This window comes from Hypomesus transpacificus, chromosome 22, assembly GCF_021917145.1.
Source record: "Hypomesus transpacificus isolate Combined female chromosome 22, fHypTra1, whole genome shotgun sequence".
NCBI lineage: Eukaryota > Metazoa > Chordata > Actinopteri > Osmeriformes > Osmeridae > Hypomesus > Hypomesus transpacificus.
The window spans coordinates 7962776-7979611 of record NC_061081.1 but is presented as its reverse complement, the minus strand read 5'-3'; the positions used below and the strand labels follow the sequence as shown (position 1 = coordinate 7979611).

General features: G+C 52.7%; 1 protein-coding gene across 7 annotated transcripts in view; it reads right to left on the bottom strand.

Moving 5' to 3' along the window:
- ptpn13 (protein tyrosine phosphatase non-receptor type 13) overlaps positions 1–16836 on the bottom strand; it is a 40121-nt gene that overhangs the window by 4242 nt on the left and 19043 nt on the right. Inside the window, exons 8-36 of one of the 7 annotated variants that reach the window (XM_047044375.1) lie at positions 16022–16129; positions 15696–15792; positions 13922–14141; positions 13693–13767; positions 13208–13382; positions 12642–12792; positions 12392–12530; positions 12012–12164; positions 11685–11867; positions 11354–11516; positions 10702–11149; positions 10001–10101; positions 9339–9395; positions 8484–8573; positions 7614–7721; positions 6992–7123; positions 5704–6158; positions 5154–5297; positions 4176–4269; positions 3749–3834; positions 3376–3520; positions 3013–3227; positions 2812–2910; positions 2314–2702; positions 2013–2172; positions 1538–1693; positions 1075–1246; positions 321–531; positions 104–186 (exon numbers count right to left, since the gene is read on the bottom strand). In XM_047044375.1, the coding sequence (XP_046900331.1) occupies positions 104–186; positions 321–531; positions 1075–1246; positions 1538–1693; positions 2013–2172; positions 2314–2702; positions 2812–2910; positions 3013–3227; positions 3376–3520; positions 3749–3834; positions 4176–4269; positions 5154–5297; positions 5704–6158; positions 6992–7123; positions 7614–7721; positions 8484–8573; positions 9339–9395; positions 10001–10101; positions 10702–11149; positions 11354–11516; positions 11685–11867; positions 12012–12164; positions 12392–12530; positions 12642–12792; positions 13208–13382; positions 13693–13767; positions 13922–14141; positions 15696–15792; positions 16022–16129 (4809 nt within the window). The remainder of the gene's footprint in view (positions 1–103; positions 187–320; positions 532–1074; positions 1247–1537; positions 1694–2012; positions 2173–2313; positions 2703–2811; positions 2911–3012; positions 3228–3375; positions 3521–3748; positions 3835–4175; positions 4270–5153; positions 5298–5703; positions 6159–6991; positions 7124–7613; positions 7722–8483; positions 8574–9338; positions 9396–10000; positions 10102–10701; positions 11150–11353; positions 11517–11684; positions 11868–12011; positions 12165–12391; positions 12531–12641; positions 12793–13207; positions 13383–13692; positions 13768–13921; positions 14142–15695; positions 15793–16021; positions 16130–16836) is intronic. The other 6 variants (XM_047044377.1, XM_047044376.1, XM_047044378.1 and 3 more) reach the window with 6 other exon arrangements.

Below are 16836 nucleotides of genomic sequence, written 5' to 3'. Positions count from 1 at the left end.
CTACCCAAAATGTCATTACAAAGCAAAACAAAAATGCATTAAAAAAATTCAAGATCAATAATAGTTTCTTTAACGTGGCCTTCCTTTCAAATCTCATACGTACCATTCATACTCGTGGAGAATTTTGTGCTGCTGATGTTTTGAGATGAGATACTTTTCTGCTCAGGGGAAACCGGCTTTCCATCCCTGTGGAAGATGAGGAAGGTACATCAACATAACACAACAACCACTCTCATTTGGCTTTGGTTGAAAGTTGGAAAGTTGAGCCATGGCTTCCTCCACATGACCCTGCAGCTGGCTCGCTCTGCGTCTGAGCCTACCTGGTGGCCTTGAGCGCCAGGTCTCGGAGGGAGAGCTCCAGCAGTCTGGTGCTCTCGCTGAGGGTCAGCTCCACCGTGGGAGCCCCGTTGATGTAGTGGACGAGGTCCAGCTGCCTCAGGCTGCCCTCCTCGGACACGGCCGAGCCAGGCAGGATGTCCTTGATGAACAGCACCCCGTACGCACTGTCGCTCCCACCGTCCAGCACCAGACCTGAGGGAACAGTGTGGGCAGCCGACAGGGGGTATGAAGATGGGGCTCTCCTCAGGTCTGCTGTTTGTACTGCCTTCTGGCTATGCAGTGAGCGCAGGGAGATTTCCTCTGGCCAGGGAGGACCAGGGAACGAGGCGGTCGCAGGTTTCTTACAGAGACGTTTGTCTCAGGTGCACCTTGAGTGGGTTCTCTCTCAAAGCCAGGCTTTGTTTTTGGTGATCCTTATCTGGGATGTACGACAGAACAATGCAAGTCGATTTCGATCACAAGTGCCCCTAGGGATATATAATATGCCCTATATGGACATATTACAGGTCATGGTATGTTCTTGTTAGTGTCAATGCATCACATGTAATAATGAGGCAACACCACAGCCACATCAGTACTGCCATCTGTTGGCTGTGTGGGAAATGTCCAACTCATCTGTACGTCAGATTTCAACATTGCCACCAGTGGAAGTACAATGGGTGACACGGTTCACGATCCCAGATCCTCTCTGCGGTTTGTGTGCGAATCCTACCAATGTGGTCAACAGATCCTTACCCAGGGTTTGGTCCTGGCATTGAAAGCAGATGTCTGGCAGCAGGTGGGCCTCTATGGGGGGCTTGGGGGGCTCCAGGACCCTCCCCACCACCAGGTCCACCACCCGGGGGGCCGCCCTCACCAGGTCCACCACCTCCGTGTGGCCCATGTTGGACACATCAGTGTTGTTCACCTGCCGGGGAGGAGGAGGAGTCAGGGACATGGCCATCATCATCACATGATCACTAAAGGTTGCTGGCTGGTTAAGTTGCCTAAAGAAATGGTTGACACAATACTGAGGGAGTACCGTGACCGTGTTCTCTTTAACATGCAGGCTTACTCGTTTACAATACTGATCGTTTACGTCCAGAATTTAGGTGACAACTTCATGACAGATTTCCTCAAGTGCGTATACCGATATCATGTGTGAACATACACAGTAACTTGGTTCCAATACAGTTTCATTCCAGTGAGGAAACACTACCATGATCATTCTGTCTCCAGGCCTCAGTCTGCCGTCTCCCTTAGCAGGATCCTGGATGATGTCATGGATGTAGCAGCCCAGGTCATTTCCTTTAGTCAGAGTGAAGCCCAGGCTGCCTTTATCTGACTTGACCAGAGACACTTTGACCTCCACGTCCTGAAGAGCAGGTGAACAACATCACCACATCGGACAGGCTCCACCAGCTAAACCATATCTAATACTGATACGATTATTATTTGTATATTAGGTTTACTATATTTTAGCTTATCATAGAAGTAATCTATATTCTGTGTACTTATGTGTTATGTTATGCCATGTTGCATTGCGTTGTTTTGTCCTAAGAATTTCAGTGCCCAGTCTGACCCTGTGTTGTTCTGTGCATCTGACAATAAAATACTTGAACTTGAATTATATAGACATTTGTCAATACAAGTAGATCAATACCCCCCCCCCCCCAGCAGTCTGTCCCTCTTACAGGCACAAACTCTTCCCCGTCCTGGCCGTTGGTAGACATCATGAGATTGAGGGGTGTGGGCAGAGGGGGAGGGAGGGGCTGTGGGCTGGGGGTGTCTGGGGAGGAGATCATGGGCTGTGGGGGGCCGTCCAGATCAGGCGTGAGGGGGGACGACGAAGACCTGCGGAGAGATCCGGAAGATACGGTCACGGCCTCAGCAAGGGCTTCTGTAAGGTCACAGACAGTCACACACGCAAGCACGTGTGTGTGCGAGACACACAGGGACAAGCCACAGCGGCCTCGTCTGGCGAGAGTCTCCTACCTCAGGCCGGGCCTGCACATGGACAGGTCAGGGGAGTAGTAGGCCGAGCGGAGGGTGTCATCCAGCTCGGAGGGCTTCTCCAGCTGGCTCACGCGGCCGGGGCCCAGGCTTTCGCTGGGGGTCTGGTAGATACTCCGCTCCCAGGCTTGTCTGCTCTGCTCCAGGGCGGGGCTGAAGGCCTCCTCCACCTCCTCGTCGTCTCCCTCGGTGCTGTCGCTGTAGCTGTCCCTGCGGCCGTGGCTCTTGAGGTGCACCCTCTCCAGGGCCTCCTCCACCATCCCCAGGCGCCTCTGGCCCTCGCCGCCGCCCCCTGGAGACGGCTTCTTGGCCAGGCCGAGGCTGGGTTCTGGCTGGACCGCCAGCTCCTTGCGAGGGGACGACATGGGGGTCTGGGTGGGGGGGGGGGGGGGGAAAGGGGATAACATAAAAAGGTTCTACGTTTAGCGGTCGTAGCGTCACGGGGGTGGGCCTCTCGTCCAAAGCGTGGCTGAGCCTCACCTGAGCCGAGGTGTCCATCTCGGGCAGGAGGCCGTGTTCGGGTCTGCACAGCTGCAGCATCACGTCCCGTCCCGTCCCGCGCAGAGCTGAGATCACCTCCTAACACAGAGGGACAGTAAATCAGGACAGCTGGAACTGACCTGATGACGCGCAAGTACACGTGTCCCGTCGGGGGGTGTTTTGGCGTCGGCTGGGACGTACGTGCTGCGAGAGCCCTCGTAGGGGCGTGTGGTTGACGCGGAGGATGACGTCGCCCACGTCGATGAGGCCGCTCTCCGCCGCTGGTTGCCCGGGGAACAGCTTCTTCACCCTGACCATGCTGGAGCCAGCGGGCTGGTCGGGGGGGCTCTCCTCTCGACTGAAGCTGAAGCCCAGACCCGACGAGTTCTTCAGCAGGCCTACCTCAAACACATTGTCTTGAGACAGCAACACACACACACACACGTATTAAACCCTAAGCAGAAGTGAATGGTGGGGAGCCACTGACAAAATATGCATTCATGCAGTTTCGTGCATTCTCTCCAGCCTTGTTCTCCGTTAGGTTGTTTGTATTGTGTGCTGTACCTTTTGTTATGAAGCTATACTCTGGTTTGAGTTTGGGCTCTGGAGCCTGTGACTGGGCCCCACAGGGTGGGGTGCTCTTGGGGGTCAGGGGGGCGTGGACGCTGTCTACGGGCAGCTGACCCTTCTCCAGGAGCAGGTGGACCGTCTGGGGGGGGGGGGGGGGGGGGGGGGGGGGAGCAATGAGATGATAAACCCCTCCAATCAATCTGTCAGTTTTAATAGTTATAGAGTTATTGCACCGCCAGTATGCAAGATGTTCACCACACTAAACACATTACACATTCTAAGTTGCCGTTAAAGTGTCTACTAAACGTCTGAAATAGAGAGAAATGCTCCACCACCCCCCTGGAGCCAGGTCTAAATCATGGCTGACCTGTCCCGTGTCCCTCAGGGTCTCCACAGCCTGCCTGTGAGTGGCTCCCTCCAGACTCTTCCCGTTGACCGCCACCACGCGGTCCCCTGGGAGGAAGCACAGAGGCATGGTCACAGCACTGTCCACAAACCTCCCTCACACCGCGGGCTCTCTGACCAGGCCACTTTGGAGGAAGCCTCCTCGAGTCTCCTTTCAGGTTTTGGTCATATTTAGGATCAGAGCATTTGCATGAGACAAGTATCTGTGTCTTTGTGATCACTATGCCCCCTTTCTCCTGGTCTTCTTCGAGGGTTGAGGTGCAGTTCTAATGGGTGTATGCGCAGCCCTCTGTGACGTTGCTCGTAAAAAGGGCTTTACAAATCAAATCTGATTGGACCTTTTCACTGTCACTGGACCTTTTCTATTGGTCCAGCTCCTCATAACTCACCCTTGTGGATGCGTCCGTCCAGTTCTGCAGCTCCTTTAGGGATGACGGCCTTCACATACACCCCCCCGTGTCTCACGCTGGTGTTGACCCCCCCCTAGAGAGACAGACAACAGTCAGACCTCACCCAGAGAAGGCTCTGGGTTGAACTGTGTGTGGGAAGGGGCGGGAGGTTGACATGACTGACTGTGTGGCATGTTACGGAGCTGGAGAGTGACTATGATGAGGTTAATGTGGAATGATCAGACAAGTCTAATTCCGGGTCATTGCTTTCCAATCATGATGCTGTGCTGGTGAAGCGGGAAATCAGCGTGGAAGATCACATGAGGTGAAAAGCTCGTGCAAGTCGGGTTGTCACTGCTCTAACCCAGGCCCTACCCCCGCCTTACATTCACTATACTCTTCCTTAATAAGATCGAAAATGGACAAAATACTCATTTGTGACGTCATACAGCCTGAGCACTACAGGGAGCACTTAATAAACTACATGGAACCCCTACAAGTGTTCTAGGGGGCTGGCTCAGGAAGACTGTACTGAAGAGAAGCTGTTGTTCCTACACAAGAAAGCATGCTGGCACAATCATGGAGTTACAGGAGAATCACATAGAGGGAAATCACACAGGTCACACTGCAGCCAATCATGTTCAGCTAGATGTCTAACCAGGCATGTGCGAGGGTCTTAAAACCCGCCCCCGTCCTCCAGTGTGTCCTACCCTTCTGAAAGAGACCTGTGCAGGAATCCCCCAGGCTTTAGATCATACAGAACTGACCTTGTCCCGACGTCACCACTTTTGAATTCATTAAAAAAAGCTGAATTTGAAAAGCTGCATGCGAGAGATGGAGCGTGACAATGTACTAACATGAAGCCAAGCGGAGAGTTGTGAGAGCAGACTGCGGCTTGTGGGACAAACACACACACACACACAGGAGTCACGAGATGAGGAGGGGGAAGGGAGCAAAAACAAAAGAGAGAGTGAAAACCTTTCCGAACAGTACCGTGACACTTATGCCCAGGCTGCTGTCCTTTTTGGACAGCTCAACGTCAAATAGATCTCCTGGTTGGAGACTATTGACCCCTGGGTCTTTACCACTTAGTTTTTCCATGATGCTGTGGGGAGATAAGTCCTGCAAACAGAGAAGACAGTACAGGTAGTGTTGTTAACAGGCGGGCCGTGCAGACAGAGAGGAACAGCCGAGGAGGCTGGGGGGAATAAGGACATTCAGGGCATTCCGAAAAGAGGCATGCGACCTATCCAGTTCAGAGTGGTCTTGCATTGGCATCGAGAACCATACGATGAACGCAAGCACACTCATGTCGCGGTTAGTTTCACAGACAGTCAAAAGCAGATAGGTGACTATCGCCGCAAAAAAAGGCAGTTTGGTAAACGCGTGTGCCTCGAGGTGAAAGGATGTGAACTCCAAATCATTATCATGGGGCATACATGTTTTGGACGTCGTTGCAACACATTCAAAACTCTTCTCCAATTTCAGTGAGTTGCTTTCACTGAGACTGAGGCAGTGCTTTGGGTACCTTTTTCACTTTGAGCTTGTCTTGACTACTGGGATGAGTCATCTCATCCATGTCAGAGTCTCCTCTGTCAGAGTGCTCCGAGTCTTTGGGAACCTCGGGGGGTTTGGGCTTCCTGGTTTTGGGTGGCAGGGCTGGTGGGCCGGCGTCCACACCCAGGGCTGGAGTGTGGGCTGTGGCGCCACCTGGAGGCGGGTTGTGGTGAATGCCGTTAACAGGGACCTGGGGAGGGGTGGGGGCGGGGTTGGTTTTGGAGTCTTCCGAGCCGAGGTTGTCGTGGCGCTGTTGGAGCGGGGACCTGGAGGGGGGGGTGGGCTCACTGGGGGGAGGCGGGCTGGGACTGCCTCTGTCTGCCTGCTCGGAGGAGGAGGTGGAGGACTCAAAGTCCAGTTCCTGTTGCTGGCCAGAGGACAAGGGGGGAGGCTTGCTCTCGAATGGAACACACCCCGAGAGAGACCCTGTCAGACACAACAGAGAGGCGGTTAGTGACACCTGTCATGGCTCGCATAGGTACTACCCCCTCTCTCTGCCAGACTATCCTCCCTTCATCCAGCCTCTCTCTGCCAAACTATCCTTCCTTCATCCAGCCTCTCTCTGCCAGACTATCCTCCCTTCATCCAGCCTTTCTCTGCCAGACTATCCTACCTTCATCCAGCCTCTCTCTGCCAGACTATCCTCCCTTCATCCAGCCTCTCTCTGCCAAACTATCCTTCCTTCATCCAGCCTCTCTCTGCCAAACTATCCTCCCTTCATCCAGCCTCTCTCTGCCAGACTATCCTACCTTCATCCAGCCTCTCTCTGCCAGACTATCCTACCTTCATCCAGCCTCTCTCTGCCAGACTATCCTACCTTCATCCAGCCTCTCTCTGCCAGACTATCCTACCTTCATCCAGCCTCTCTCTACCAGACTAACCTACCTTCATCCAGCCTCTCTCTGCCAGACTATCCTCCCTTCATCCAGCCTCTCTCTGCCAGACTATCCTACCTTCATCCAGCCTCTCTCTACCAGACTATCCTCCCTTCATCCAGCCTCTCTCTACCAGACTATCCTCCCTTCATCCAGCCTCTCTCTGCCAGACTATCCTCCCTTCATCCAGCCTCTCTCTGCCAGACTATCCTACCTTCATCCAGCCTCTCTCTACCAGACTATCCTCCCTTCATCCAGCCTCTCTCTACCAGACTATCCTCCCTTCATCCAGCCTCTCTCTGCCAGACTATCCTACCTTCATCCAGCCTCTCTCTACCAGACTATCCTCCCTTCATCCAGCCTCTCTCTGCCAGACTATTCTACCTTCATACAGCCTCTCCTTTGGCTGGGAGACGACCAGGGCCACGTCGTCAGGGGCATTGTGGAGGACCTGGATGGCTGAGGAGTGAGGCAGGCCCTCCAGGTCCACATCATTCACAGAGATGAGACGATCCCCTGTGGAACACACACACCAGTCAATGACACGAGACACAACACCACTAATCAAATGTTGAAGACCCAGCATCACAATGTGCAAAGGGGTTCTGTTCAGGGGCATAGGTTTCATCATAAACGGGTAGGACATTTCTCTGGAAACATGCACAAAAGTATTATAGGATTATCTGTACACATGGCCTACCTGGCTTATTTGGCGGTAAGTCTGTACGTCGCTCTGGGTAAGAGCGTCTGCTAAAATGAGTACATGTAAAAAAAAATGACCTAGTTGTCCTCTAACTAACCAATTACTTACGAAAAATAAATGTGTCCAACCCAAATTAGAAATCCAACCAATGCCCCTGGAACTGTTCCAGCTGTGTCAACACGTGTTTAGACACAGACTAGTAGATCGTTTGACACACACACGTTGCGGCTGGGCTGTAATAGAGAACTGAACAGTGTGTTCAGTTGGTGGTGACATGCGCTCTCCTTCCAGCCCCTCACAGACCTGGCTTGAGGGAGCCGTCCACATCAGCCGGCCCTCCAGGGGTGACGGAGCTGACGATAGTGCCCAGGTCTACGCGGCCCGAGTTCTCCCCCCCTACGATCTGGAAGCCTGCGCACGCGCACACACAGTCCCACAGTCAGAGGCAGTATACCCTCCACTGGCCCCTCAGCTACACCACCCCACAGTCAGAGGCAGTATACCCTCCACTGGCCCCTCAGCCACATCACCCCACAGTCAGAGGCAGTATACCCTCCACTGGCCCCTCAGCCACATCACCCCACAGTCAGAGGCAGTATACCCTCCACTGGCCCCTCAGCCACATCACCCCACAGTCAGAGGCAGTATACCCTCCACTGGCCCCTCAGCCACATCACCCCACAGTCAGAGGCAGTATACCCTCCACTGGCCCCTCAGCCACATCACCCCACAGTCAGAGGCAGTATACCCTCCACTGGCCCCTCAGCCACATCACCCCACAGTCAGAGGCAGTATACCCTCCACTGGCCCTCAGCTACACCACCGCTTCATGGAGGACACTACAGCTCGTCAGCGGGTTGACTTGGAGCGGAGGATTCAGCTGAATCCCAAGCTGGCCCGTGTGGTCTGGGGACACATCAGTCTGCACAGCCTGGAGCCACTCAGGGCCTGGCAGCTGGAGATACATGTGTTGGCGTGTACTGAAGACAGTGTGCAGTGGGCCTGATAACCCTCTCATGGTGGAACCCCAGGCCAGTTATTGTAGCCTGTGGCCATTTATTGTAGGCCGACACCCTCTGGGATATATGACTTCCGTTCTGCGGGATGGAGTTATTCCAGAGCTGACTACACACATACACACACACACACACACACGCACACACACACACTCACCAAGGCCATACTTCACATCCTTCTTCAGATTTATGGTTGTAATTTCTCTCTCCAGGGAGGGCAAGGCGTTCAGCTTCTTTTTTAGGGAATCTGCATGAAATGGACAAGCAGAAGGGGGGGGAGGTAGTCAGCGTGGGAGTGTGTGAGGAGGAGTGAGCAACATCGAGGCGCCTTCAACATTCCCCGGGCGCGTCAAGCTGAATAAATCACTTATCAAAACATTTAAAAAATATCTGACTGACGTTGCCTCTGGCCTATCACAAAGGAGGAAGATTCATGTCTGCTCTGTTAGCTACAGTGAGGGGGTATCAGTTGGTGGTAGTGGTGGGGTGTAACCAGAGAACAGCCTGTGTTACATGGTCAGAGCATGGCGAATCAGTTTCACAGGGGATATAATAGGGTCTTAAGGCTTCAGCGTATCCATAGATAACTGTCAGGCAGCCGGACATGGGCCGTGTTGACAGGCCGGGGCCTCTGGGGCCTCTAGTGCCGCTGGCTAATGGGGCCCTCACAGAGAGGCCAAGCAGGGATGAAAAGGAAGGTCACACGTTCGGTGCCAAGCATGAAGCGATTCAACAAGAGGGACAGGAGCCAGAGGTTTGGGCTGAGGGGGCAGGAGGGACACGCAGCATGATCCAACACTGAGCCAGGGGAGCTGAATCTTCTCTGTGACTCTCTCTGTCGGTTCCACACACTTGGGAAAGATACACAGCAAGCATTCAAACCCAGAGATAGATGATCGGGATTATATTATATTTGAAGCTCAAGTCCAAAACCTAGTTTAAAAACAATTGGTCACGGCTAGCAGAGGGGAAGAGAAGGGAAGGATTGAAGAGGAGAGGGAGACAGACTTACCGTTGACGGAGAGCGAGGTAGGCGTCGAGGGCAAACCAGAGCTATGCATGTTCACTCCTGAGAAGAGACCAAAAGAGTGAGTGTCTTGCCAGTCTGTCTGCCTGCGTGTGTATGAATACAATGATTGTCTCTACACACACACGCTATCCTAGAGAACAAACACGACTTCCTGAAGAATGAGAGTCATCTTATTTTAGCATGCTAATATAAATGTTGTCGGTCTGGTTTTCGAAAACAAACAGACATTCAGCCACACAAATACGTGCATGATCAAACTCCGGATTCAGCCAATGAACAACAGTTACGTAAGCGTGGTTCATATCTGTTGGCGACACTCTTCCTCTCGTTTGCGAAGACCAAAAACTAAAGCAGAGGTGTGTCCTAAGGGCCGACCCTTCTCGCCACTGATCTGAGAGGAGAGCGAGCGATGGGGAGACAGGCAGGAAGGAGAAAAGGAGAAGAGAGGAGAGAGCCACAGCCTGCCCATGGCTTCCCTTGCTGCTGGCCCACCCCTTCTCCCTGGCTTCCTTCTGTTCCTCCTCTAATAGGCCGTGTGGAACCTCTGAACCGGCCTGCACCAATGACATGGTTTGGACCCTCTGCACAGAGGGACGTTTGGGGCTGGACTGGTGTCTCTTTGTTGCTAGGGACACTGTCCTTACCTAGGACATAGGCGTGGCCGGTGTCTTCGATGGAGGAGGAGTCCGACTCTTTCTTGAACCTCTTGAGACTCCAGCTGCTTGGGGCCGGAGAGCCGAACACACTGGGGAGGGTGGGAGGGAGAACAAAGAACATTAGAACTGTGTTATTATGTGATGTGTTTTTCAGATAAGAGTTGGGCTGGAGAGTAATTATAAGGAGGCGGGGGGCATTTTGGTTGAACCCACAGTCAGACTGGATGTAAAAAGAACAGGTAAAAAAGTGACTTTCTAGCAGTCCTGTGAGCCTGAGGGCCTTTCCTGTTCTGTGAGAGGGGGTTTGACTCCACCCAAAAGTCTGGCGGGATTGAGATGAGACAGACAAACTGGCACACAAAAACAAGTCAGCAGAGCACAGATGACTGCACAAACCTACACACACACACACACCTACCTACACACACACACACACACCTACACCCAAACACGCATATAGACACACATGCATGCCTGTCGCCCCAAGTGAGCTCATTAAAACCTGGAGGTAGAAGTGTCTAACAACACTGATAATCCCCAGGCAAAGGGAAAATACACCCCCCCCCTCCCACTCCCACACTAATGAGTCTCCCCAGGACTAGGTAACCCTGTGCTGCATAGTCTTTATCGGGCACAAACAGCAGGATATCAACACAGAAACACAGTGAACCTGGATACTAGTCCCTCACATGTTCTGCTGGTTGGACACAGAGATGGAGTCTGTGTCAGAGCTGGCTCTGTGGTGGTGCTGGTGGTGAGAGGCCAGGAGCTGGGCCCGGTTCAGCCCGCTCTGGCTCCCATAGTGCCCCGCCGCTGGAGCCGCCACGGCCACCCGGTGCTCGGGCGACTCGGGCACCTGGCCCAGGTTGTGATGGGAGCGGGACAGAAGCCTGGAGGAGGGCTGGCCACCGATGCCAGCACCGGTGAAGCCAGGGAACAGGGGCTGATCTGGGGAGTGGAGCCGCCCGCCGTGGGCCTTGTTCAGTGCCATCTCGGAGTAGGAGATCCTCTTTGGGTGGTCGGGGTCTGAGCGGGCTGAGGAGCTGGGAGCCAGGCTGGAGGAGCTCAGGGCCCGACCCAAGCCATCCACGTCCCCAGGTCCTAGAGAGTACTGTAGGCTGCTCAGGGGGGAGTTCTCTGCGGACACATCAGCAGCAATCTCTCACATGCACATCTCCCCCCCAAAAACATAGCTTTGTGTTTATAATGAGAAATGTGCTTCTTTAACTCGTAAAACACAGGCTTCAATATTGCACAAATGTAATGTATATACCATCATTCTCCTTTAAATGATTATTATAACTATCTATGTCTGGCCTTTGATGCAACCATGTCCCATACCCAGATCCTGGAGCTCCTGGTTGTTCTGGCGGGCCTTCATCTGCAGGTGGAACTTGTGCTGGGCGGAGCACAGGTGCAGCAGGTACTGGCAGGTCCTGTTGCTGTCCGTCTGGAACAGGTGCTTGATGCCGTCCGACGTGTTCTGAAGACAGATCTTCTTTTTCTGAGGCCAAACAGAAGAGGAGAGATGAGGCTTCGGAGTGCACACAGCTCATTCGTTGGGGTTTATTTCATTGATTTTTTTTGCATGTCGTACAGTAGACGTGTCGTAGGACATCAAGCAAAATCATTTCTCCACTATTGCTGGGAAAAAGAAGAAGAAAATGCATACAGTGAAAGAGATCTTTTTGGTTTCCCTCCAGGGGAACCTCAGGACAGGGGTGCGGTTGGCGTTGAGGATCTCGAAGATGAGCACGCCCTTGGAGAAGACGCCGAGCATGATGCCGGTCTGGGACCTCTTCTCAGGCAGGACGCGGTGCAGGTGAACGCCGTACTCAGGCAGCCTCTGGCTCACCTGCAGGGGAAGCCCAGCACACCTCGTCAGCCCACTGCACCCACACTGAGCACTACTGGGCCAGTTTGAACACGGCTTATCTACTGACTACAGGTCTGTCATGGAGTGCAGGTCAACACACGGGTACTGCCCCGTCTTACACACCTTCAGGAACTCAAACTCTGCTTCCGACTCGGAGACCCCGTAGTAGGTGTTGTGAAGTTTGGGCAGTTCTTCTTTGATAGATGTCTGGTCGATCTTGTCTAGGATTGAGGCGGGAAGGTAGTGCTCTAATCTGAAATAGGTCTTTCCGTGGATCTGAAATAATGATAGGGAGTTAGACCGTTGAGTAAACTTTACTGATCCAGAGGGAAGAGTATCGTGAGGATACAAAAATATTGCAATATACACTTTGTAAATCTAATGTCCAGTTGCAATAACATGCCAGAGCATGATACATGAATGTTTACTTATGCTAGGTGAGGGCCTTTTTGGAGGTTTTGTGACATTGATTTGACAAGAACAGTCCTCGAGTAGAGGCCTACCTCAGACTGGTAGTCACCAAACTCTGCCTGCAGTGCCAGGGATGCCAGCATCATGGCGTTGTCAGTGTCGCAGCGCACCCTCTCCTCCAGGATATCCTTCCTCAGCTGCAAGTAGTACTGGTGTTTTGTCATGGTGTGCCTGGAGAAAGTAGAGAATGGGATGACATCAAATATTCTATGCATGCTAGTAAGGCATCCAAAAGGACTTTTTGTGGAGACACGTTTAGACGGATTCATTTTTTCCCCTCACTGTATGAGGTTGACATCATTCAGGAAGAACTTGATGCGTAGGAACAGATTGAAGGGGACATCCACTTTCTTCTTCTTGGGATCCTCCTTCCAGCCCTCCGGGGACACCTTGGAGAGCTTGGCATCAAGATCCACAAAGAAGAACTCGTTATCTGCAGTCAGAGAGAAGTGCACAGGGATGTCAGAGTGGCAGCCTCGGTCACAGAGCACAGCGGGTGACTCACATGTGCTCATGCACAACCAGTTCATAAATAAATAAAAACACAAAATCAATATCAAAATCGAAACTGCCTTATCCAAACATGAAAACCACGCAGTCCGAAATAAGATGTAAACCTACTTCTAAGCACAAATAACATACATTTCCTGGTTCTGAACTCGACACGCTTCCATCCTACTGAATGCGTGGGATGCAGGCTCTGACAGATCAATACTGAATGTGAGCACGCTTTTTATGAGGGGTTTTGATGGGATGACAGCAGGAACACAGCTTATGACAAGACCCCCAGCGATATCAACCTGCCACAGGCCCCCCTCGCTCTCCGGCCCCCGCTCCTTGGTGCGTACCTCGGAGGTAGGCTAGGCTGAAGAGGTGGTGCTCCACCAGGCCGATATGGGCCACCACCATGTCCAGCACGTCCTTGCACACGGCCTTGACGTCACAGCTGAGCTCCAGCTTCTGGCCGCTCAGCAGGATCACGCCCACCTTCCTCTGCACCTCCTCCGGCTTCCCTCGCTTGTTCTGGAGGGCCATGCGGGGTGGGGTGAAGGAAGAGATGAAGAGAGCCATGAAAAGATCAACATCACCTGATTCTGTCCCCCTAGGGAAATCTGTCTTGGACATGAACGCCGGCACAAAACCATTCATGCAATTACAGTGCAGCAACAGATGCAAAGCCTGCGAGCAGGAGACAGCTAGCAAGACAAAGCGATCGATAGATCGATATAAGAAACAGTAAAAAGGAGAGAGGAAAGGGGTAGGCTCTCCTCAAACCTCGTCGGTCTGACGACAATGAATTGTGACGTGTCCATTCCTCAAAGCAAACCCTCACCATGATTGAAGCTGGAACCATTAAAGGCACACACGGCTCACTGGTCATCTTCACAAATTCAGGACCAAAGAAATTCTGTAGGGGGGGGGGGGGGGCAGAGGCAACAGTATGACAGTGAGTTATTATAAATGTATTAGTTAAATTTCAACACAGTAGGTATACAATATGTTTAAGGGAAGCACACTATTATGTCGTCCTCCATAAGGAGCAGCATTGCTGGCGTCCGGACCTTAGCCTTGCGGTGTGCGGGGGAGCTGAGCGGGTCCCGGAGGTCCAGCATGGAGGTGCGTGGCAGGCTCAGGGGCAGGGGCTCGTCCCCGGGGTAGAGGTTGGCCCTGGACAGCCTGTGGGCCAGGTGAGCCTGGAGCCTGTGGACCTCCTCCTCCTGCCGCTGCAGCAGCAGCTCCGCCCCCGCCAGGCCCTCGTCTGCAGCAGCGCCCTCATGCAGCCTGGGAGCAGCACGGGAACACCCGCAGCGTCACTCTCTACCACTTACACGCTCTACAAGCAACACAGCTCACTTACACCTAGGTTGAGTTGCCCAAAGTAGATATGTTTTTACATTAAAGGATGTAAATAGTGCCATGTACTGTGTTCATAGCTCAAAAGAAAAAGGACAAATGTATGTGTGTGATTGGTGTCACAGAGCAGGGCTGAGTTGGAGCTGCTGGTAAAACTGTCAACACAAGAGGCTTTTCATATTCAGGTGATATCAGAGCACAGACTTAGCTGTGGTGTGGAGATCGGCCCAACATCTGCTTACACACACACACACACACGCACACACACACACACACACACACAGCCATAACGCTCCATTCCACAGTCAGTAGTTTGAGATGTGCCCACCAGAGGGGGGAAGAGAGCTGCCGATGAACACATGCCTACACACCCAGGACAGACTTAAAGCGAGTAAACATTAACTTTTATCGGGTGAGAATGTTTAAATGAACCGGACGCTTGATCATTCAAGTACATATTGCTTTATGAGGAAGGGACCTCTGACATCAGTGTTGTGACCGTTTTTGCTTGGACACAATACCAGAAAAAAACACACAAAAAAAAACTCAGATCGGCGCTATCTGGGACCAGGAGTGGGAATAAGGTCAGCCTTGGCTGCCTATGGTTGACCATTAACAGGTGCTTTGCCTGGGTTAGGGTATGTGGACTTCTATGGGAGATGGAGGGGAGGGGATTTGAAACATGCGTGACAGGAATGTCAGGGTGGAGAGCTTCCATGAGAGGCCAGGGAGGGATGAGGCTGTGCAGGCTGGCTAGCTAGAGGCCAGGGAGGGATGAGGCTGTGCAGGCTGGCTAGCTAGAGGCCAGGGAGGGATGAGGCTGTGCAGGCTGGCTAGCTAGAGGCCAGGGAGGGATGAGGCTGTGCAGGCTGGCTAGCTAGAGGCCAGGGAGGGATGAAGCTGTGCAGGCTGGCTAGCTAGAGGCCAGGGAGGGATGAGGCTGTGCAGGCTGGCTAGCTAGAGGCCAGGGAGGGATGAGGCTGTGCAGGCTGGCTAGCTAGAGGCCAGGGAGGGATGAGGCTGTGCAGGCTGGCTAGCTAGAGGCCAGGGAGGGATGAGGCTGTGCAGGCTGGCTAGCTAGCCCCACACCTGTGTGTGTTTAGGGCACATGGGTTGCTGTGTGGGCCGTGGCAGGATCCTCACAGAGCATGTGTGTGCGCTGTGCTGGATACATGTGTCCAGGGGGTGCATGGGTGCAGTCTGGGTAGCTAGAATATACCCATACGGTAAATACACGCGCGTGTGTGTCCATGCACGCAAGTGTATATGCGTGTGTGTGTGCTGTGGTGTACCTGCGTCTGTGTGTGTGTGCTGTGGTGTACCTGGGTGTGTGTGTGTCCTGTGGTGTACCTGTGTGTGTGTGTGTGTGTGTGTGTGTGTGTGTGTGTGTGTGTGTGTGTGTGTGTGTGCTGTGGTGTACCTGTGTGTGTGTTGAGGGCAGTGGTGTACCTGTGTCTGTGTGTGTTGAGGGCAGTGGTGTACCTGTGTCTGTGTGTGTTGAGGGCAGTGAGTGGCGAGACGTCTTGCTCTGACAGGGCTGCCTGGGAGCTGTATCTCCTGGCCTCCTCTGGTTTCTTAGCTACGGCAGACAGAACACAGGCAAGTTAGCAGTACAGTACACACACAGCCGTCACAAAGATGAATCCAGATGACTCAAATGAAGGACTCTGATTGGTGCTGGCACGAAAACCAAGGTGCCTTGTCATCTGTGAGCATCATAAGATACAACCAGTAGTCATAAACAAACTGGGATAATTCCAGTGGATAGGTCTTTCTTTGTTTTCCCTAAAAAACAAATGCCAACCCACCCCAGCAGATGCTACCTTGTCTGTACTCAGGGTCGGAGGAGGCGACAGAGGGACTCTCACTGGAGGAGCTGTAGTCACTCTGGTACCTGCGGTGGGTGTGGATGGGGTCTGGGCGAAGAGAGGGAGACACATTTGGTTGCATTATGTCATTTGCTGCTCAGCCAATATGCTAAAACGGCTTTTTGGATGGGAGGTTGTGTACATTTTCAAGGCTAACACGTCAGGTGGAAGCACCTGCAGTTCATCCCAGAACCACATACTCCCCCGCACCCCCCCCCCCCCCCCCCCCCCCCCCCCACACACACACAGCCGATGTTCAGGTTTTAGTTGTCTTGAACTGTCAATTCAAGTTAGCTAATTCAACAGTCTTTTTTATTAATACATTTTTTATAACTGGAAATCTAAAAAGAAATCTGGGGATTTGGCTTGCTTAACAGTAAAGACATACATCACACATGAGTCCACACATGGTGATATGTGGAGAGGCTGATTTCCAGACTGTGTTACTTCAAATCCTGCTGGGTTCATTCTGAACCAAAAACATGGCCTGGATGAAGCCCAAATCCCCCATGTCTGTCTGGGTAAACACACACAAAACACCCAGCGTGTAAAAGAACTACTAAGAGCATGTATGTATGGAATGGTATGTGATGCCTCCTGACAATCATACATGCGCATCACCTAGGGTTTGTCCATCTGTGTTGAAGGTGTAGTAAGTCTGTGAGAAAACAGTGCATGGAGCTGAGGGCCAAGGTGTCCGTACTCTGGTTTACCAACAGCTCCTCCAGTCAACATTTGAATGTGATGCACGGATG